Source organism: Melospiza melodia, chromosome 2 (assembly GCF_035770615.1).
Source record: "Melospiza melodia melodia isolate bMelMel2 chromosome 2, bMelMel2.pri, whole genome shotgun sequence".
Taxonomy (NCBI): domain Eukaryota; kingdom Metazoa; phylum Chordata; class Aves; order Passeriformes; family Passerellidae; genus Melospiza; species Melospiza melodia.
In genome coordinates this window covers 110,615,761-110,637,886 of record NC_086195.1, presented here as the reverse complement: position 1 = coordinate 110,637,886, position 22,126 = coordinate 110,615,761, and the positions used below count along the sequence as shown (strand labels likewise).

At 39.9% G+C, this 22,126-nt stretch overlaps 1 protein-coding gene across 1 annotated transcript in view; it reads right to left on the bottom strand.

The window, feature by feature from the left end:
- Nucleotides 1-2,424: 2,424 nt before the first annotated feature.
- GPC6 (glypican 6) overlaps nucleotides 2,425-22,126 on the bottom strand; it is a 727,955-nt gene continuing 708,253 nt past the window's right edge. The window contains exons 8-10 of the mRNA XM_063149536.1: nucleotides 16,505-16,641; nucleotides 7,446-7,621; nucleotides 2,425-7,012 (exon numbers count right to left, since the gene is read on the bottom strand). Of these exons, the coding sequence (XP_063005606.1) occupies nucleotides 6,810-7,012; nucleotides 7,446-7,621; nucleotides 16,505-16,641 (516 nt within the window). The 3' untranslated portion in view covers nucleotides 2,425-6,809. The remainder of the gene's footprint in view (nucleotides 7,013-7,445; nucleotides 7,622-16,504; nucleotides 16,642-22,126) is intronic.

Genomic DNA, 22,126 nt, shown 5'->3' with positions numbered 1-22,126 from the left:
GGATTAATGGAGTTTGGACTTACTCCAAAGCCTCCTCTGAGTGCCATTTTCAGGCTGGACAAGAAAACTCATTAGATGCACAGTGAAACTGAGTAATTTTTATGAGACATGTGAACAACTTTTGTGCCTAAATAAAACTTTTTACAAATGAAGACTGGACTATTGACACACAGAAATCTGTTTTAGGTAGTAGGCTCTTCCTCAGACTCTGAAAGATACAGAATTAGACAGTCTACCAGGAAAATGAGAAGAGAGAAACTTTGCAGCAGACTACCAAAGCACTGATGACTTGAGAAGCAATATTTATGCCTTTGCTATGTCCATGAGTAGATAGTTATAATCAGTCTACACTGAAAATTCACAGGCAGTAGGTTGAAAAGAAGAGCCGGACAGGTGTGAGCAGCTCCAGCTGTCCCTCACCTGGTTTTATTGTTAATCCCCCACAGTCATATATATCTGCTGGGTCTCACTGTTGAAGTCACTCTGCCCTGACTCATTCCTCAGGTGTCTTTCTATTCGTCTTGGAAAAACAAACTCCATTGTTGGCCGGGACAACTTGCTTACCCAGGAGGCTCCCTGCCTCAGACAATCTGTGTGGGGGCTCAGGAGATCCCTGGAGAGCTACAAAAGAGCTGCAGGAGGTGAGAGAAGGAGAGTTGTAGCCTCCCACTTTGGAGAAATCAAATTTCTTTCTAACTTCCTCAATGCTTGGAACTGAAAGCCACATATTCTGCATTATTTTCATGGAAGAAAATCATACTGATTTATGTTTTAGTGGGAGTAGATTTGTCTTCCCTGCAAATTTGACTTTAAAACATCTTCAGAAATGCTGACAGATGGACCTCCGATATATCTAAGATAAATAGTCAACATTCTTTACATCTTTTTTGCTAATGATAAATGGACACACTCTTTCCCTATTCCCTCTTAGGAAAAAGACAACTCCTCTTAGTAATACAGCTGTTCTGAATTTAATAAACAAACTACACACCAGATGCTGCCAACTGCTTTAAGTATTAAACCACACAGATTTCTTGGTGGCAGAATAAAGCAGGAAAAGGAAGAAGGTTTTTTTCATCAGTGTGAGACAAAAGCCTTTCATGTGTGCTATATTGTTAATGATCAATGCTATATAATTATATATGGAGGTGAAATAAGAGCTGGCTGAAATACTGACTCAGCTTCTTGAAATTATTTGATTTAACTGTGTAGACTTTAAGCTATGGACAAACACATATGACTTTCTTGAACTCCCGTAAAGTCCAGAGACCTTTGACTGTGGGGGAACCAGGCAGAATGACTGTAACTGCTTTGGAGTAAAGTTTGAAAACTTGCAGGTAACAATGCTAACATCACTTCTTTTATGGACTGTGTTGTTGTTTTATTAAGAGTCAGAAATAAACCACATACGAACAGGTTCCAGAAAAAAAGGGACAAATTTTTTTCTCCCTGATTGTAGTCAAAATTCTTGTTAATGACAAAGCTCCCATTTGCTTTGTCATGGCACCAGGATTTCACACAGGTGCAATGCACAAGTCTGGTTATGACCTCATATGATGCACAATCAGAATCAACTATATACTCAGCTTAGTAGAAAAACGAAGTAGATCCTGTAAGTGAGCACTTCATGTTACATTGGCAAATTACCCTCAGGTGATTGGTTGTTTGGTCAGCAGATTTGAATTGGACAGATTGTTGCAAAATGTTCAGACTAAATTAATTTGAGACCATCACTCTTGTCTGATGTTGGAACTTTATTTTAAAAATCAAAGCTTTTCATTCTCCATTGTATCTCCTACACTGTTTAACAGAGGAGAAAATTGTCACTATCATAACATTTATGCTTCACACACCCTGTTACCATGGTTCTCTGGTCTTTATCATTATCTTATCCAAAAAGGGTCATAATTACACATATTAATATGATCCTCACAGTCCCTCTGAGTAGTTGTAATGAAAACATTGCATGTTCAGTGCATCACCTGCCCTATTTTTCTTGAAAGTAGGCATTGCTGAGTCTTTTAGGTTTTGACAACATAATGTCAGTACTGACACTAAGACTTAGCCTTTGACTGCTGAATTGCCCTTTAAAATTATGTTTTTTTCAATTTTATGTAACATTCCACTGTTGTTAACTCTATCCATTCTCCTCTAGCAGGTTTGAACGTTTGTGGGTTAATATAGTAAATATAGTTTTGTGGTCTTTGAAATGTGGATTTCTTCTAAATACCCATAATGAAATCTATAGAAACCTGCATAATTGTTCTAAAATTTTCTGTATCCTGTGGTCTTTGAAATGTGGATTTCTTCTAAATACCCATAATGAAATCTATAGAAACCTGCATAATTGTTCTAAAATTTTCTGTATCCAGTTCTAATGGGTTATTTTTGGAAGCAAATTAAAAACAAAAAACACAACATGCATCAGTGCTGTAATTTATTTTTATGTTGAAATAATAAAAGTTTCAGTGAATAAGTATAGTTACATTTGATAATGATTCAGAATCAGTTAGTAAACTGAAGGCAACTGCTGCCTGCTGAGACACTGCACAGAGTCCACCTCCCAAGAACAGCTCCAGCTCATAGAATCACAGAATCTCAGAATGGGTCAGGTTGGAAGAGACCACAGGGGGTCATCTGGTCCAACCTCCCTTCTCAAGCAGGGTCACCCTAGAGCACATGGCACAGGATTGTGTCCAGATGGTTCCTGAATATCTCCCTTGAGGGAGACTCCACAGCCTCTCTGAGCAATCTGTGCCAGCACGCAGTCACATGCACTGTAAAGCCATTTTGCATGGAAGCAGCTCAAACTGGTTCACACATCTGTGGGGATCATTCTTACTAAAAGTTCCACAGAACTGGGATGATTTGTGCATCTGAGACTCAGATTTTCAGAGCTTTCCATGGACAGAGGTCTATGATGCCTCTAAGGGAACTGGGATAGATCAACCTTTACCAGAACACCGAGGCACAGTTTCCTTTCCTCTTCCTCTTTTGCAGGAAATCTCTATTCTCTTTTTTCAATTTTTTCTGACTGTCTTTTTTTGAAATGCCTAAATTTGGCCAGAGTCCAGGTAGTCTGCACTGCATTTACAGTACTATGTACTGAGTCATCAATAGAAAAATCTGCAGTACAATGAACATGAAAAATTTGGGTATGATGCAAAAACAATTCAGTTAATATTGAAAAGATAAAACCTCATAGGGGTCTACAGCAATGGTTATGTAATTAATTGCATTTAATTTTTTATTAGCCTCCACTTTAAAAGAACATTACATATGAAGAACTTCTGGACTGTGCAGCATAGAGGGCTTACACAATCAAAGGACATTTCCTTAGGACTTAGTTCCTTTTTCTTGAATATGTAATTGTCTTCTTTATAATTTCTTATTTTATCTGCTGCTAACAGAAGAGAAATATTTAAATTGTGGCACACCAAAAAATTACCTCAGAAGAAGAGCTATTGGATGCAAAGGATGTCCAAACAGAATAATTGGAAATTATGTAGATTCTCACAGTTGTGAACATGAATGCTTTTTCTTTTCTCTCCTTCATTCCCAATTTAATTTTCTCTGGAGATTTAATAGCTCTCTTAATCTCAGAAAAATGCAATGTATGAAGAGTGTATTCAACCTTTAGGGACTATTAAAGAAATGTATACACTGTAACTTAACGCAAAGGCATCTCCATCTCCTGACAAAATGTCATCATGCATAGTAGCAAAATAAGAGGAGAAATAATACGGAAGACAAAAATTTCTGGCAGAACTCTGGCAAGAATCACATTTTGGCAAAGATTAGGCTAGTGTGTTGTTTGAGTGGCAGTTTATAACATCCAGTTCAATAGGAGCAGGGCAAGCTCCTCCAGTGATGAGCACCTTCAGTGAAGCCCTGAAGGGAGTGCTTTCTTACTGCTTGTCCAAAAGCATTCAACTTACTCCTTGTCCAAAATCCACAGAAGTCTGCAAATAGATGAGAGCACCCTGGACACACACCTTGGCTGCACCAGCAGATCACCTACACGTGTGCCAAGGCCAACACAAAAACCTGATGAGTCCATCAGCTCCTTCACTAGCAGAGCGGAGCAAGTACAGCAGAGGACTTGCATCAGATGGCTTGGGCACTTTTGCCTATCAATAAGCTTTCAGATCCAGAATAATCAGATGGATATAGAATCAGTTACCACTGAATAAACACACAACCAGAAAATCAAAATCAAACTTAACTTCTCCTGAAACAAAGTTGCTGAGGATGTAGAGAGGATGTGGAGATAGGTAGAAAGAGATAGATCAGGGGAGATGTTTAAAGGGTTCTCCTTGTAGAAAACTGCATGTGCAAGTTCAGGAAAAAAATTAAAAGCAAATACCTTCTGCTTGATACCAGCTGTACCAGGGCAAAAGAAAAAGCCTATGAGAATTGGCTTAAACTTCCTGGACACAGTAAATGCTCTATCAGAAGACCTGCTCCAGGGGAACATTTGGAGAAGTGGGAAGCATTGCTATGGCCATGTAAGACCTGTGTGATCTGCACCCTTAGACAGTGACATACTAATCTGGGCCCACAGACCACCTGTCAGGGCCAGGCTGGATGGGGCCCTGAGCAACTTTATCTGGTGAATGGCATCCCTGCCATGGCAGGGGGGATGGAACTAGATGATCTTTAAGGTCCCTTCCAACTCAGACCATTCCATGATTCCATGATTCTATGATGCTATCTATCATTATGTTTCAAAGTAAATAAATGGGGAAAAAAAGGAATTGAATACAAGTGGCTCAAAACTTATGCTTTTTGCTATTAGACATACTATATAAATAGATTGTAAATACTTTTTTTGGTAAAAGTGCTTAAGTATACTTTATTCTAACGTGCTGTGTGTTTTCTATTTTAATTTCATGCCTAAATCGATAGCTAATTATAATTTGACAAGAAAAAGCAATTGCAATGGATATGATCTACCTGCTCTGCTGCTAAATTGGAATGTGGTTGGCTGGCTTTACAGTGTTACCACAATTTGTGTACACCACTTCCAAAGTCAACGTAAGAATCAGGAAATAAATTTATGGCAAACACCATCATTTCAACACCATGCAGAATTGCCCCAAAAATCCTTTGTCTGCGGTTGATAAAACAAGGAAGATTTTGATGTCTAATTGTTGACACACATTTGTCCGGGATTTAAACAGCTTCCATCTTGGGTTTTATGACCAGATGCAAATTAGGCAAACTCTATCCCAGACCATAACCATTTAGACAATGATTATTAAAGCAATGTATCCTTGAAGAATCTGAAGTACAATTACCATCACAATTAACATCCATGTCCTTCTCTAGCCTTATCATACAAACTCACATGCTCCCCCCTGCCCTCTCCACCAAATACACACATATGAGAGAGGTTTTCTTCACCAACCTGCAAACTTGTTAGGAAATGGACAACTGGATATGTAAAAAATTCTCTTCTTTGATTTTCATGCTCACCAGTCATTAAAGGGTTACTTTTCAGAGCAGCAAAAAAAGAAAAGTTGGTTGACCAACATTTTTTTTCCTTATAAAGAAGTGTCAACCCTGAGCTCGTAATTAAGAAGTTAAAATCTGTGATTTATATATATTTATATATATAAAAATAGATGATCATACTAAGACTAAAAAAGTGAAAGAAATCTCCATGTTAGTACTATATACTTGCTTGATCTGAAATTTTGTAGAAGAAATTCTTGTGACACTGAAATTAACTGATATGAAGGATGTAGTTAGGTGTGAAACACGCTATTGATCCGGTTGCTGTTAGTCTGTTAGAGAATTGCTGTCTTGGTAGGGTAATGGACATAGTAGCAAAAAGTTCTAATCGATGTCAGAACAGCAACAAAAGGAAAAAGATTACATCACAAGAGATTATTTTCTGTCTGAACCCGTGAGGGGTCAAGAGAGTTGTTTAACATTACCATCATGGCTGGTGAGCTCACAGGAGTGAGCTAAGTGGAAAACTGTGACAATTCTATAACATGGATAAATCCTAAAAGAAACTAGGTGAAATCGTGCTACTACTCCTATTTTTACTGGGCATTAAGATTCAAATCCTAAGCAACTGTAACATGACATTCTGAAGCTAGTGGAGCTACTACCATACTAAAAGATAAACTTATTTTTCAGCTTCTCTACCTTCATACCAATCTGATGTGGTTGGAAGATGGAGTGCAAGACATTCACTGCTGAGACATACTTTTTTAGTGTTGGGGAAAAAAAAAATCCAGCCTTCCTCCCTATAACAGTGATCATTCTGATGACCTGAATCACCCTACAGAAGTTCCTCTAGGAAACCTGGCTGTCAGTGAAGAACGGTTGCATTTTTTTTTGTTCCTTTCTTGTCTTTTTTTTTTTTTTTTTTGTTTTGTTGATATTCTGTTGAAATGCAGCAGCCTTGAGTCAGGCTTGATTCAGAAAGAAAACTTTCTTGGTTTCTTCCCCCGTCTTTTTTCTCACTGGGGAAAAACACATACTGTAAGATCTTTTTTCCCTTTTGCAGCATAAAAGGAAATGAAGCTCAGAAAGTCTCCTGTAATAAAGAATTGAGAAAGAATTCTCTCAAGAGTGGATATTGTCTTCAGAGATATCTGAAAAAAGCAGGAAGCAGTTCAGTCTGGCACCTGGTACTCTTTGGGAAAACTAAAATGGGAAGCAGGTTGCAATAACTGCCATCTTGTAGAAAACTGCAAGTGTTTGTGGCATGGTCCATTGTCCAAGAGTATAAGAAAAGAAGAAAGTAGGCTGTTTCTGTAGCTAAAACACAGTTTCTCTGACTAGATCCAGGATTATCTCCACTGTCTCTGCAGTAGGAGGCTGAGGAAGATGAGGAGCAATGTCTGCAGTGAGCAGCCAGGCTGTGTGGCTGAAGCCTCCACCTCCCTCCTGTCCGAGTCGACAGGCGGCGCTTCGGTGGTGACAAAGTCAAACTCGGTGGGGCAGATGTCATCTGTGCAGCCGCTCCCGCTGCCTGAGCCGCTGCTTTCGTCACCTGGCACAAAGGAGGGAGGGAATCAGCGTGAGTGATACAGCTTACAGCTTTCATCCCTTTGCTCCCTTCCACTTGGCACCCCAGCGGGGATGAACACATTGGGAATGAGGAAGTGTTGGTGGTGCTACATTTCACTCAGTAAAGCTTCCAAATGAAACCCACTGTGACTTAATTAGGTGATTAAGTGCTCTTCTGAAAAAGGATCAGACTGCTGGCATTATGGAAAGCCTTCAGTGTCTGGATGTATTAAACATGGAGATAAGCAAGAGAAGCAAAAGAAACAATTATATAACTGGAATTTCATGGAACAGAAAAAGACTTTTTATGTTGTCAGCAGCGCAGAGCACAAAGACCACAAAGTCATTGCAGCGGAGCCAATTTATAAATGGGTTCCAAAATTACAGCTATGTAATGACAGCTAATGGTTTCTTACTCGTGTCCTGGAAGTTGACATCATTCCCATTGTACGCGTTCTTCAGTTTGTTAGTCATGACACGCAAGGCCATGATTTGCTGTCGAATGAAGGTGTCTGGCCTTGTGATGTCCACATCTACTTCTGGGTTGTTGATCTGGTTGGTCAAGCCATCGTTCATAATCTCAGGCAAGTATCTAGGCAGCAGAATGAAAGATTAGTGTGAGGCACAGTAATTCCAGAAATAAAACACTGTGCAGTAAATGATGTGCTAAGAAATTCAATGTGCAGTTCTTAAACAGATCCATTAAAACTGCTTTAAAAATATAGTTTTTAATTTTACTGACTCCAAAGGATCTGTTTAGTAGCACAGCTGCATGGGGAGCATGTGGAGAAAGGATTTAGGTTTTTCAACCTCCTAACTCTCCATATACTCCCCAGCAAGAGCAATGACTGTGCGAACTATGGAAAAGGTTCGCAAGCCAGCATTAAGTCACCACATATTCATATCCTCTGCTGACATGAATGGCTGCACACTAAATTAAGCATCTAACAGTGCATTCTTCTGTTTTTATTTCTTTCTGCTTAAAAAATATGAAGTCCTTTGTTGTATATAGCATATTTGTTGTTCTGAGAAAATTTAGAAGCCTATCTTGAGGTATTATGGCTCTAGTTTAAAAGAGCACTTAATTTTCTTCTCCAATTCTTCTTTGCATCTCTTTTGCAGACCACCATGAACAACATCTCCAGCCTACATGACATCCAGGCCCATAAAAAGCATTATAATTTTACCAAACTCCAGTATTCTCTTTGATTTGGTCATTATTCCTTTAAACCAGGCTATGCTTTCATGTCTCATGTACTTCGTGCATAACATTTAGGGTATGGCATTTCCTATCCATCCACAAATCTGAATCTTTTATTCAGGCTCTTACCTTAGAATTTCTTGATTACTGCAGCATTCCTTTCTCTGACCTTGAATAATGCAGTCTTAGGCTGCTTGCAAGCAGCAAGTGTGCTTTTGCACATCTTTCCCCTACAAAAAGCAGCCCGTGCCTCCAATCATCCTACAGTAAAAATCTCCATTATCCTTTGTTAAAGATGCACTCTTTGTCCCCTGCTGTTCTTTGTCCTCAGGAAGCTCTCCTTGTAGGCTTTTGCAAAGCTACATTTTTTCCTGCTTCGAATTTCTGTCAAAAATTATCAGTGCATTTTACAGCTGCCAGGCTGAAAAAAGGTCGACATTATTTCTCTATGCTGGCATGGCACCCTGAGAAAATAGTGCATCACAGCTTCCCTCCTCTCTTGTCTGTCTTTCCTACTATCTTTGTCTCATATTTAGGCTGCAAGGGATTTGGGGCAGATCTATCCTTTGTTTACATTCTTTATAAGGATATGGTCTATTTTGTAATTAGTTTGCATACCAGCCTGTCCTACTGATGTTTGTGGGAGTCCTTGTGTGCTTGTGTGCTCAGACAATAAGTAATGATAGCACAGTCTAGCCTACTAAAGACAAACTTTTGTGATGCTTGGTACCAAATATAGTTTGAGAGAATTTCACATCACTCTCACTTGTGCATGCCCAATTCTCTACCAGCACTGAAGTCTGGCGTTGATGACAGCATTGCTCATATTGGTCTGGAAAAACAAATATCTCTGGAAAAAAAAGGTGAAAGTAAGGGAGATGAAAGGACTTTGTTGAAGTCATGGTGAAGGGAAAATAAGCTCTGCATTGCTTCTGGAGTGGAGCCTCACTCGACAACCACACTGTGCTGCACCAAGGAAGGGCTCAGTCTCAGTGTGATGGGTCCTCACTCTGCAAGATGAGACTCACTTGCCACCAGTGGCCTTTGAAGGCATACATGAGAATAATCCTGGGAATGTGTGAAATCAAAGAACCAAATATGATTGCCAAAATACCCAGCCTCAAGCTGCATATCCTGCTGTTTCACTGGCACCATGATGAGAAATAACATTGCTGTGGGGATCCCATCCAGACTCCTTCAGTCAGCTTTACTGTGGTGAGAACACAGAGCTACCTCCCCCAGTATGGAAGACTGCAGGCCATGGTGTTATGAATCACTAAAGACAGAATAGGAAATAATTCTGCAGAGCTGCCTGGAGGCAGTAGGATGGAGACCTTGGCAGGCAGGGATGCTTTGGACTGCAAAGGAACAGCATCTCCATCTGTCACACGTCTCTACCAATGAAAGGGCTGCTGTAGATAAATTACTCAGCCTAGTAGTAAATCAGCAATTTCAAGGTGCAGTTGATTAAAAAAGCAAGAATGTAAGGATTGAACTACTGGCTCAGACAGGATGATTGCCTTGCTCTGTATCCTGTCCATGACAATGGCCATAGCTGTTAGCAGCTACAAGTGATCTGAAATTGCTAAATATTCATGTGGATTGATTTCCTTGTTTATGAAAGGTTAGCAGCCCTTTATTGCAAGCTGTCCATGAGAACCTAAGGATAGCTCTGAAGGGCAGCTCACAGGCTTTCTTTGACTGATTTCTTTCTGATTTCATTTTGTCTTACCATCAATAATAAAGGAAGAATGTGCTGACTTAAAGCAATTAGAGAGTGCTCTGGTGTGTGCATTTCATGGAGGTTTGTATTTTGCACTGTGACTAGTGTGCATCTCATGTCCTTCTCAGGATTGTCTAACTTTACATGGGGCAGCCCATTCAATGATTTTGTCAAACTGCTACACACCGTGCTTTATCTGCCCAGGATTTGGTGACCACCAAAGCATTCCTGGCAAGTGTACCTCACTTAGGTGTGTAAGGGACACATACTTGGTGTAGGTCACAAGAAATCCATGGTCTTAACACTGCCTAAGAGTTAGCTGGATGCTTAAATTCCCTTGGCATTTAGGACATAATAGCAAAAGAGTTAGAAAGGCTGAAAATTATTCTTTAGGTTTACACAAATCTTGTGTATTCAAATGCAAGTATCTGGGCATAAGCAGAGTCCCACTCTCACCAGATCTAGCCACCACCACATCCAGTCACAGCTAGTCAGGAGTTTATTCATCAGTGGAGCAGGGACAGCTGTTGGAGTCCCATGAGCCTTTGGCCAAATGACTAGTTCATTATGTTTCATCTGCTGGGATTTCCTTGCATAAACATAGACAGCTGGTGCCATTTGAATGCTCTTCGTTATTCCTCCTCTTCTTGTCACTAGCTCTGAAAGGTGAGCTCTGAAAGGTGAGGCTTTCTGGATCATATCTGCAGGCTTTAGGGGGAGGTCCTGGACATCTGGGGCATCTAATAGTGTGTGTTTTTCTTAAGGCAGCTGGATGGAGTCTTGAATTCCACTTTAGTCACTAGGATGTGGGCTGCTTGGTGTCATGATGCCACTCCAGTAGGGTTTGAATATCCACTAGGTCCAGGGTCTAATTTCCCAGTTCCATGAAGGTGCCATGACTACTTAGACCATCTCACATAGCAGTAGGTGTGTTCAGGCAGTGGAAAATTGCCTCTTTTAGTACACTGACAGGATTCTGGGGGTCTTTTCAGGCATGTTAACATTGGTGCTTTTAGAAATGTTCAAGCAGTTTTAGCCCGGGCTCTGGTCCAGAGGGGAGGCAGTGTGCTGTGTCACACTCATCCCAGACAGCCCAAAGAATCTCCAGTGATACTACAACTGCTTGGGCAGCATATCCCTTATTGTGTCACCCATATTGAAGTATCTGAATTTACACGTTTGAATGTGTAGCTGGATTCTGCCCTCAACACTCAACTAGTTCACCTGCTTCTTTGCAGGGGGAGAGGAAAGACAGAAAAGCCTCTATTGAATGAAATAGCTTCAAATAGCTTTCCTTTCTTTAAAGGACTGATGCAGATATGAGAACAGGCAGCCCAAGGTGAGTGGGCTGAGTGGCAGCCTCGGAGAGGCAGCCCAACACATGTTCTGACAAAAACATTTTGATGTGTGTGGGGTAGGGTTAAGTCACACCGAATAGGAAGCCATGTCTTGGGACCATGATTTGACAGAAGATTTGTTGCTGGCTGGGCAAAGTTGTTGAACACAGCTGCTTTTGCTGCAGTTCCGTAAGTTGAGACACCCTTGTGAATTTTAAGCTTTGCTGCTGCTTCTGCTCTCCTTAATGATCTCTTTGTAGGCTTGGCCATTACAGGAACTGTATGCCCATTATAAATGAAGAGAAGTGCCAACCTGAATCAGTGTCTGTTCTTTCCATCCTCCTTGCAAAGCAAAAAAAAGAAAAAAAAAAGAAAAAAAAAAGAGAAGCAAGGTTTCTTAGCCCTCTGAGTATAGAGAAGCTGAACAATACTGTTTGTTTTGTGGTGTTTGCTCCTTGCTCAGCTATGTCAGGATTTTAGTGTAATTTATGTTGTTTTCTAAAATATTAATGCTTTCTGTTCCTCTTAGCCGTTCCACAGTTCTTGCTTGTCTCAGCAGACGCAGCAGAGATGTCTTTTGGCACATCATGGCCAAGTACCACAAAGCCTATTTGAAACCACTTCTCTTTCCCCCCTCTTTTATTTTTTTAATAACCTGTTAATGTTCCATGGTGTCTGCTTCCTTTTCAAGTCTAAAAATTATTGATGAATCAATCACATATATAAAGCATGTAGAGTTGACACCCCACCCCCCCAAACAAAATAAAAGAAAAAAAAGAAAGGAGGACTCCTCTGATTATTAAAAAGAATCTGTCTTTAAGGGCAACATTCTCCATACTTTGCTGCCACAGCAGCTGCTTGCAGTACAACTGGGGCATGCCACCTAGGCAGTGCTGGAGTTATTCCAGGTGCACAGAATTGTAGGCAACAGAATACAAAATACAGCACAGGCTTACTCAGGCTGGGCTGGGTTTAGTCAGTCACATCTGGTCCAGAAAGATAAGTGCAGTGGAAAATTGGCTTGTTTGGCTAACTAGTTCACCTCATCTGATTCTGTTTGCTCAGGAGGTAATCCCCAAAGGATATTTTCAGTTTGTTTTTTCCCCTCCATCTTGGAGAAAAGCTTGAGCAGACACAAGGAGAGGGAGAAAATCCTCACTGCTAGTTTTTTTTAGGATACAAAAATAAATTAGAGCATCAATTAAGAATAAGCAGTTTTCACACTTGGTGAGAAGTAGTTTATTCCCCCTTTCACTAGTGGTGCTAAACAGTCATCTGTGCCTCCATCCCGCTAAAGCACACTCAACTCATTGTCACTGCAAGCTTTGCTGGACAGCAGTGAGCAACTTCCTCAGGGCAAACACTGATCTGGTGAGTCTTCCCACTGAATTTCACCAGAAATTAAAAGCTCTCTGCCACAGAAGTAGACACTTCCACATGTGTGGCAGGAGAAGTAAAGAATGTCAGGACAGCTGAGACTCTATCCTTTGTTTGCTTTGGTGACATACCTTGAGGTTTTGAGCTAGATATTGAAAATTATAGTGTTTATTTTCCCTTTTATTCCTTACCTTTCTCTATGTTTTTCTGTTTGTTTTATTTTTCTGTCTCATATATAATTCTATTTCTTCTTCTGTTTGGAGGAGTGATAGCTTCTTTGTGGAAAGGAATGCAGGTCTCATCTATTCCATGGATTACAGCTTTTCAGAGCTGAGACATATTAATAATTCTACAGCCCTGGTGAGCATGAGCACCAGGACGATAGTGCATGAGCACAATCTCTCAGATGCTTTGATTGGAATGAGCTGGCTGAGTTGGCTGGAGCAATTCAAGGTTATTCTCCTGAGCACCAGAGGGTTCTGGATTTGGTTGCTGTTCTTACTTCAGTAAAAGTCATATATTCAAAGATTAACACCTTGGACTTGGTTTAAGTCCTAAAGCCTGATTTTCCATAATTCTTGGGAAAATATATTGATTCTGAAAAATACCTATTAGTGAAGTTGCCATCAGCTGTTGTTAAGAGTTTAATTGCATGTAGGGAGGGAGGTAAATTTTCAAAGTTTGATCTTAATGTTGTTTTTTAGATCCTAAATAGCTTTCAGAAATCTGTCTCTGCACATCTGGTAGAAGATGTTAATTCTTTAAACAAAAAATTATGTTCATGTTCTTTTGTGAATACAAATATGATGGAGAAATCCTGCTGGGCATCTCTCTAAAAGGCACTCTGTCTGAAGTAGCTATTATTATTACCTTTAATATGGATTTTTCAAAAAAAAAGAGATTCATCCATCTAATAAATATTTTCCCATTTCCACAGCACTAGTTTCTACGTGATGTGACCTGATTAAAACCATTATTTGTACAGGATCAGCAATGAGCCAAGTGCACCCTTCCAGAACACCAAATGGATGGCTCTGTAACACCATGATTACTTGTGAATTGGCGACCTTCAGCTGGTGACCTGGTGTCACTGTAAATTAATCATGGCAGCAAAGTGATATTTAGGGAGTGTAATAACCACAAATGACCTTGGTGTAATGCCTCTCTGAGGAGAAAGCCAAGCTCTCATTCTCTGTGATCTCAGGTTTGTAACTCTTTTCCCCTGTAAAAGCAGCATCAAAAGGTGATGTGTAAAATGAAGCATAAGGCATAATGTCTATCTGGCAATTCAAAGTTTCTAATTCTTCATTCTAAAACAGGATTCGATTAAAACCCCAGCAATAATTTCCTTTCCCAATGGTAGCCAACACCATGTTGTCTTCTTACTGCCTTAATGTCTAGGAAGACAGGAGGTGGCTAAGTTTCCTTTTTTTCACAGGTTTTTGTCATATTCTCTGGAATTCAACATGCAGCTCGTCATATAGCACAGGGGTGCTTGTGACAGCTGACACTGTGAACACAGATATATATATATATGTGTATATATATATATGAATACTGGCCAGATTTTGCTATGCTTGTTCTTGTGAGCTAGTATTTGATATCAGATACTAATCAGTCTGATCAAGGAAACTTTTTTTTTCTGCTGCAGTAAAAGTATTTGTCCACTGGCCAAGAGGTGATTTTGCATTTAGAGTTATTTATTTTCAATATTGTTTTTAATACTATTTCATATCCAGCCATGGCATTCTGTGGTGTTTCTCTGATTTATTACTATTGCCTCCACCTGAAGCATTTATTGAATTCTGTTACTAAGACTATGACTATGCATTTTCTTTGAGAATGGATATTAAACAGAAACTGGGCAGGAGAGCAGTGGCTGGACTTGCTGAAATGGTATCTTCAGGTGATATTTTGAAGCTGTCACTCTACATCCAGTGAAACATCTGTGTTCAATTACCAAGGAGATTATTAACAGAGGACTGCTCTTCTCTCTCCAGAACATTAATCTCAGAAGGCATATTGAAGAAACTCAGGCTTCTCATAAGATAAATTCTGCAAAAGAAGGGTGAAAAACTGCATGCATAAAATGTACCTCCTTAACTCCCAACAAACGTGGAAGCTGTGCCAAACCCTTCAGTGCAGGAGCAGAAGAGAGCTGCCAAGTATTTGCCAGATGTGGTGCAGACACTAGGTTAAGCATGGAAACCAGGAGGAATAGATAGATATTAAGGGATTTGGCTGCTCTTTTGTAGAAAGAGTAGCATATATCTCTTACTGATGCATGCACCCTGATGTGGCTCATGGCATTTAGCTGGCACGCCTTGAAACTCTGCTTAACTGCTGGCAGTGCACAGGCCTGAGCTCATGTCTTTCAAAGCTCATAAAGAAAGGATAAAATAGAAAAAGAGAAACCAGGCATTTTTGTTTCTCTTTTCACACTGTTCCTTTATGATGAGTCCTGTAATAGCCAGACACTCCTCCTAGTACTTCTCTGAATCCCCAGGGGCTTTCTCTGGATCTAGGATTTAGCACCTAAGCAGTGGCTCATGCTTTTGGACAGATTTGTTCACATGCATCCATAAGTGGATTCAAAGGGCTAGCAGTACCCCAAACAGCCCCCTCCTGTCTGCAAAATGAATTCCTTTGAAGGCTATGTAGTAAGGCAAGGAAAAAATGGTGTGCATTCAGTGTGAAACATCCTCCTGTAAACTGAGCTCCTTGTCAAAATGATCAGATGATGAGATGGTGAGGTGGGTGCAATCTATTTATTCATCTATCCATTCATACATCTGTCTAAAATGACACTGAGCACTTTTCTAAGTTTTTTTCCTATGTTGTCTTACTTTCACCATTTTTATATTTTACATGCTTGTCTCATTTTTTATATTGTTTAATTGGTAGGTTGTTTTTTCTTTTTGGCTAATTTTTATATTCTGTCTTCATATGTATCTTCAGACAAAAGGAAAATAAAGATTCCAGTCCCTGACTGCCAGAATGTGTCACTTCTCTCGAGATTCAGCTGTCACCAGACACTCAAACCTCTCCACTCCCCATGTTTACCCAGAAGCACAGGATACTGCTGCACACCTGAAACCATGCCCCTGGCATGGTCCCCGAGCCAATTCCTCCCCCTCTCAGCAGGGATAATCACATCCTCTTCTCTGTCAGCTGATGAATCCACACTGGGACTTTTGGAGACACCTGCTCATCTGCTGGCTCCTGCTCTGCTGCAGCCAGGGCCAAGTAAACTTCAAAATTAAAACTCACAGAATACTCATCACAAACATGGGCAGATGATCACAGTTACCTCTGAAGAAGTAACATAAGGTCAAATCTTCTACACAAGATAAGTAGGAGTGCTACATTTATTCTCTGGAGGTGATTTTTCATTTTTTGCCTCCCCCCCAGTAAATAGCCCTAAGCTTTGCCAGCCAATAGCAAGCAGAGCTGAAATTCCAATTTCTATTTCATCCCAGTATGGTATCCCGAGAGTGCAATTTCTTCACAAGCTGTCAGTCCCAACACAGGGATGCTAAATGGACCTAAAGAGCTCTTTGAAATCTCAGTATAAATTATCCTTCTGGAGCTGAACCAATGCACATTTTCTGCCTTCACATGCTGACCCTCTGTGCACATTTACCCAGACTCACACTCTGGCTTTAATGGCATTTTGACAATAAGTAATCTTGGCTACAAGGAGCGTGTGGACAGTGACTTATTCTCCCCATTTCTGTTTCACCCTCATAAGCAGTTTTGTGAAAGACCCCAGTTTCATGAATGCTTCAGGCCAGGTGGGGATCAGGGCCGGGTGGGGTGGAGAGGGGTCCCCCTCACCTCGCCTTGCTGTGGCCATTCCAGCAGTCCTCCTCGACGGACGGACCCGCTGTCACCCGCTCATCCTTGCAGATTGTGTAGGGCAGGGCTGACCAGAACTTTTTAGAGAGCTTTAGCTTTTCTTTAATGTCTGTTACCTGATTAAGAGACAACGAGAGGGAAAACAGATTAAAAAACATCAGCCACGCTAATTATAATGTTAAACAATACATTGTATAAATTTGTAATGGTGATGATGGTGAAGGTTAAAAAAAGCTAAAGGTGCTAAAACTTAATTTCCTCGTGTTTAAAAACAAGACACCCAGCATTTGAGTTCAGAACATACAAATAATCAAAGTCACCTTTTTTCACAGGCAAGACATTAATAAAAGCATATTACATCTTGTGCTTCCTATTTTCCATTTATCTAAGATTTTCTAAATACACACCTTTTTAAGAATTAATATGCCTCACAGTCTGCTGAATGTGAATTCAGTTAAATAGTGTACATCAGATAAACCCACCAGCTTGGTCATGTCTTAGAAAAATATTATATAGGCAGCTACATGTGCAGGTTCTAAAAAATGGTGCAGTGCTGAGCTGATGTTGAACTGATTTAAGATACATGGGCTGAATACATTGCAGTACATTTGGATCTCAGTTACAGTGAGAAGTCATGCAGAGGCTGTATTCATCCCTGCTATTATGTGTAGCTAAATATCTGTAGCTGAATACAGAATCCACATGCAAGAAATGTTGGGACAGTATTGAAACAGTTTCTTTACCTTATGAATTCCTTGAACAATAATTTAATTTGGCATGATTCAGGTGGCAAGCAGGAACAAACTGATTTTCCAGCATCAACTTAATAAATAAATGCTCTGACTAAAATTTTATCCGTTCTTGTTTTGTGTATGGTATACTAGAGTGGGGAAATCGACAAGAATAGATAGCAAAAACAACAAAGGACAGACTACAAAGGATGAATGCCGACACTGTGGGTCTTATGGAAACAGATGCATTTCACATTAAGTTGTAATAGGATTTAGGGGAGCTTGTAGAATAGCTTTTAAAGGAAATCACTAAGCTTTGTTCTTTAAAAAACCAAGAAATAAAAGCTCTCCATTCCTCCATTCAGTTTTGAGATTGTCTTTTAGCTTGTTGAGGTACAATATTGTACTCGGCTATTTATCTCTTTTATCTTTTTTTCTCAGGACATGATAGCTCTCCTCACAAATGGCCTATGCTGCTGTGCCATGCTTAAACTCTGCAGAATGTCACTTTATAAGTCAGGAGATAGAAACAGCTGAGGATGTTATTTCAGAAGCACTGTTTGAATTTTCATCCACAAAAGATAAGTAGGACAGTATTTTTCTCTATGGGTTGTTGACAGTGTTTCTTGCCATGATAGACACCTTATAAATCTCCTCCACAACCCTTGCCAAGCCCTAGTTGCTTTGTTTTCACATGAGATACTAGTGGCATTTGCAAGCCTTTAAAGTCTCAATAGGGGAGCCCTGTCAAGCCAAAAAATAAATTCCAGTTTACAGGCTATGAGCAAGGCTTTGGCAGAAGTGGAGATGGTCTCAGGGTGCCTGCCCTTTCTGATATCTTTGGTCCATAGGACCAGGGTTTTTGGGGAGATAGAAATCTCTCTTCTTCCCTTTCTGCCCATGCTGAGGGTAAAAGCCCCAAGGTCCCTACTGGGACAGTTAACCAGCACAATCAACTCAGTTAAACTGCCCATTGTTCATGGTGTGTAAATTCCTGCTAGGACACAGTGAGAATAGAGGAATTTTATAGGAAGCATAAGGAATAAAGATTAAAGTGTGGAGGATCCATTAATATGAGTTTGCTAAACATGAAAGTCAAAGGGATAGATTTTCTTATTATTGCTTGTGCCTGGCTGACTATTTACGAGTAATCTGATTGATATTGGTTGTGAGTAATTACCTTTCAGAGAAGTAACTTCATAGCTTGCTGGAAGTTATGTAAAGCTATTCAAAACTCATGTGCTTGGAGTTACATCCATATTTTGCCCATATTCAATTAGAGCTGGGGCTCTAGGACTTGCAGACTTCTGCTTTCAACAAGTGATTCAACACCTATTGGAAAGTGATTTTCCCCCTGACCCTTGTAAGGGCCGTAATTCGGAGCAGAAGCTCTTCATGGAACCAGTAAAAGGATGGAGAGAGAGTCTCACAGCTCACATGCTGCACATGCTCTCCAGATATTCCTTGAAAATCAAAATGAGGACTCCCATTCCCCAGTCTCTTCTGAAGATATTAAATGGTGTCTGCATACTCTATATTAGATAACAAATCACTAAACTTCCTAATGGATTTTCTTTTTAATTTGTATTAAGGAGGTACACCTGATAAAGCAAGATGGTCTTACTTTACTCAGGATCATTGGTAAGTGGCAACTAATTAAAGGCATCCTTCTGAGGTGTTATTCCCATTTTAGAGCCTGGGGGGAAGCAGACATTTACATGACTCACAAAAGGCAGCAATAGTAAAAATTACTACAGCTTAGGGAAATGTTACCATTTACAGCCTCTCAAGATGCCTTCGATTCAGGTGCATTTTAAATTTTTTTATGTCCTTCAGATGTTTCTCTTCACAGCTATCTCCCACCTCATACTTTCATATTGCTTTATTTCACCATGCAGCTTTACACAGCTTGTGTGGACTCAGTCTCTGGAGTCTTGTCCTCTCCTGCTATCTGACCAGACCTCTGTTAATCCTCAGTTTTTAGCACTGGAGTTTGCACATCTGTCTAACTTGTTCCTCAAACCTCATCCTGAAACTTTCTGGAAGTGCAGTGTGGTGTCTGATGGCTTTGCTAGAGGAATTCTGAACACTGATTGATTCACCTCCTCTTTTAGGGAGTAGCCTGATGGCCTGGTATTAATCTGTGAGATGAATATTTGGGCAGGCAATGACCTTGGATTACCATAATGTAACTTTAAATGCAGAATAGAATTAAGAGATGCAATGCTGCCCATGACATGTTAAACTTTTGCCTGTGGATTTCAGAGGTTTCAGTTCTGGGATCTTGTCAAGCATGACCACAGAAATTCTCTGTACATTGTTTTGATCGTCACCAACATTTAAAAACTACGCAACAGATGTACAGACCCTTGAAAATGAGATAGAACCCACTAAAGACTCAGTTAGCATTGCTTGCTTGTGATTTATGAAGTCAGACTACTGTATTCCCTGGTGACCTGTGGCCTTGTAAATGATTCCTTGGTATTTCCTATTCTTTGAATTAAAGATTACCTTTCAAGCTTGGTTAGACTTCTGTGGAAACATTTAAATATGAGACATATGTGGTTTTAATATTTTACATATTTTCTTTCCACTTGCTCTAGCAGAGATTTATAGGGATTAAGACAACTGGATATCTTTGGCTGTAGCTAGCCTGATTTTCCCTAGTTATCTTCCTGACATAGCCCTGATATTATATTGAAATACCCTTTTTTCAGCTACTTTGGAGGTATGAAACTTGTTCTGAATCACAATACTTCCTCATAAGAAAAAAAGATACAGCAAGAAACACGCAAAAAGTTAAAATTTTAATTTATTCAGAACATAAAAAAATGGATATTAAAATAGCTTTGTCTTGACCTATAATTGCTAACAGAAGAAAGGCATTAATGTGTAAGTGAGAAAAGTTAAGTATTTGCATAATTTTCAAGGAGAAACTAATATCCAGAGTTACAGGAATGGTCTAGCTACACACCCTACACTGAGAAATGCAGTTTATTTCATATTTCTGCCACTGACTTATGCAACCAAGTCAGTCACGTATGTCATGTAATTCCTCAGCAGAACTTGGAAAGGCACCCATGAGCTCAGTTCCAGGCCTATCAGCATGGGCTCAGCTATAAGGTAAATAAAGCTGACCCATGTTTCTGTCTTTACTCACCTTGCACGCCAAAGTCATGAAGTGAGCTAAAAGCAAGTCCATCACTTCAGTAGGAATCAGACCCTACACTCCCTGCTTTATTTCAGGGCATTTGGATAAAATGAAGATTCAAAGTAAGTTTTGAATATACCATGTAAAAATAAAAATGTGCTGAATATCAGTTTCATAAGGCATGAAAGATTGCAGAAAGACCCTTGCTTGTGAATGAGGCAGACAATTGCCAGTGGAATCACTTTGACTTAATTTCTGATGGAAGAATGCTTCTTTGGCAGTGTGATAAACTATGCTCAAAAGCAATTGGGGACAAAAAGCAAATTTTAAATGTGGAGTCCCTAAAATAATTTTTAAAAAGTAAATTCCTTTTTTTTTTCTTTTCATTCTGCTCTGCCAAATCTTCCCCTGTCAAGACCATCTCGTATTCCTTCCAGATTTATCATACCCACCCATATAATTCCTACTTTCAAAGATAAAGGACTATCAGAAGATGCTAAAATCATGTTCAAAGATGGTGAAATGCACACAAACCTGATGTAGGTTTAATGCAATAAATGAAATAAAATAATATGGAGTCTTTATGTTAAGAAGAAATGTTTCCCATTAACCTCTCTTTCTTCTTCCTGATGTTTTTGAATTGCATTTTTTCCTTGTTTATTCTGCAATTCGGAAAGATTTTCCTTTTGAAGAGAAAGCAGAATATTCAGCTTGCCTTTCTGTCAACACCTTCTGCCTGTGGATGCTCAGAGACATCTTGATGCAACATCCATTGTGAATTAAATCTTTATGACCTGGAAAAATGTACAAATGTTTCTGGTTGTTCCCTGGAAGTTGCCTCTCTGGAGTACCAGAGTGCCACCCCAGATGTTGTCTGTGGGTTGTATGTGGCAGCAAAGACACTTGGCAGATGTTTGGAGTGGCTGCTTGGGATGAGGTGCTGAAATTTCAGGGGCTTCAGGCCGTGTATGTAAAGTATATTCTAACAGCATGTCACACTGACAGAACAGCTACAGACAGCAAGTGGAAAGAGGTCTGACATTTTGTTTCAGAGAACAGACATGAAAGCAGCCATCATGAGCCATGTTTGTGTCTGTTCAGTCTCTTTAGTCAGACTCCTTTGCCCTTTCATTCACAGGCAGCATTTAACTAATGCCACTTCTTCATTCTGCATTATTTTCCAGTGAAAAACCAGACAAGCTTTTTGTTTGCCTGCTGCTTGCTTTGCCCTAGAAGTGTCTAAGACACCCAGCCACACACTCAGCACCCTTGCAGTCTTTATTAAAAATAATGTAGAGCTTGTATAATGGTGGGCAGCTGGATAATGGATTTGTGGATATGGTGCTTGAGTACCTGAGCTGCATGTGGAATTGTGAGAGGCATGCCCTTCATCATGGGCATGGCCAGGTAGGAAGAACAGACAGTTCACCACCATTTGATTTGTGTTCTGCCATCCAGCAGAAAACTGCGCCAGACTTTCATACATCGATTTATGTCCATTAGGGATTTAACCTGAAAGCATTTTGACTAACAGCCAACAATTTGTTTAAAAGGACTAGGCCAGCAAGCACATATTATATACTGTTTCTAACCAAGTTGTTATGTTTATATGTCTGCTGCACCTGTGTCCCACAGTCAGGGCAAGGATCGCATGTCATAAGCAGTATAGTATAGGACAGCTGGGTATTTTAACTGACACAATTTTCATTGAAAAATGGG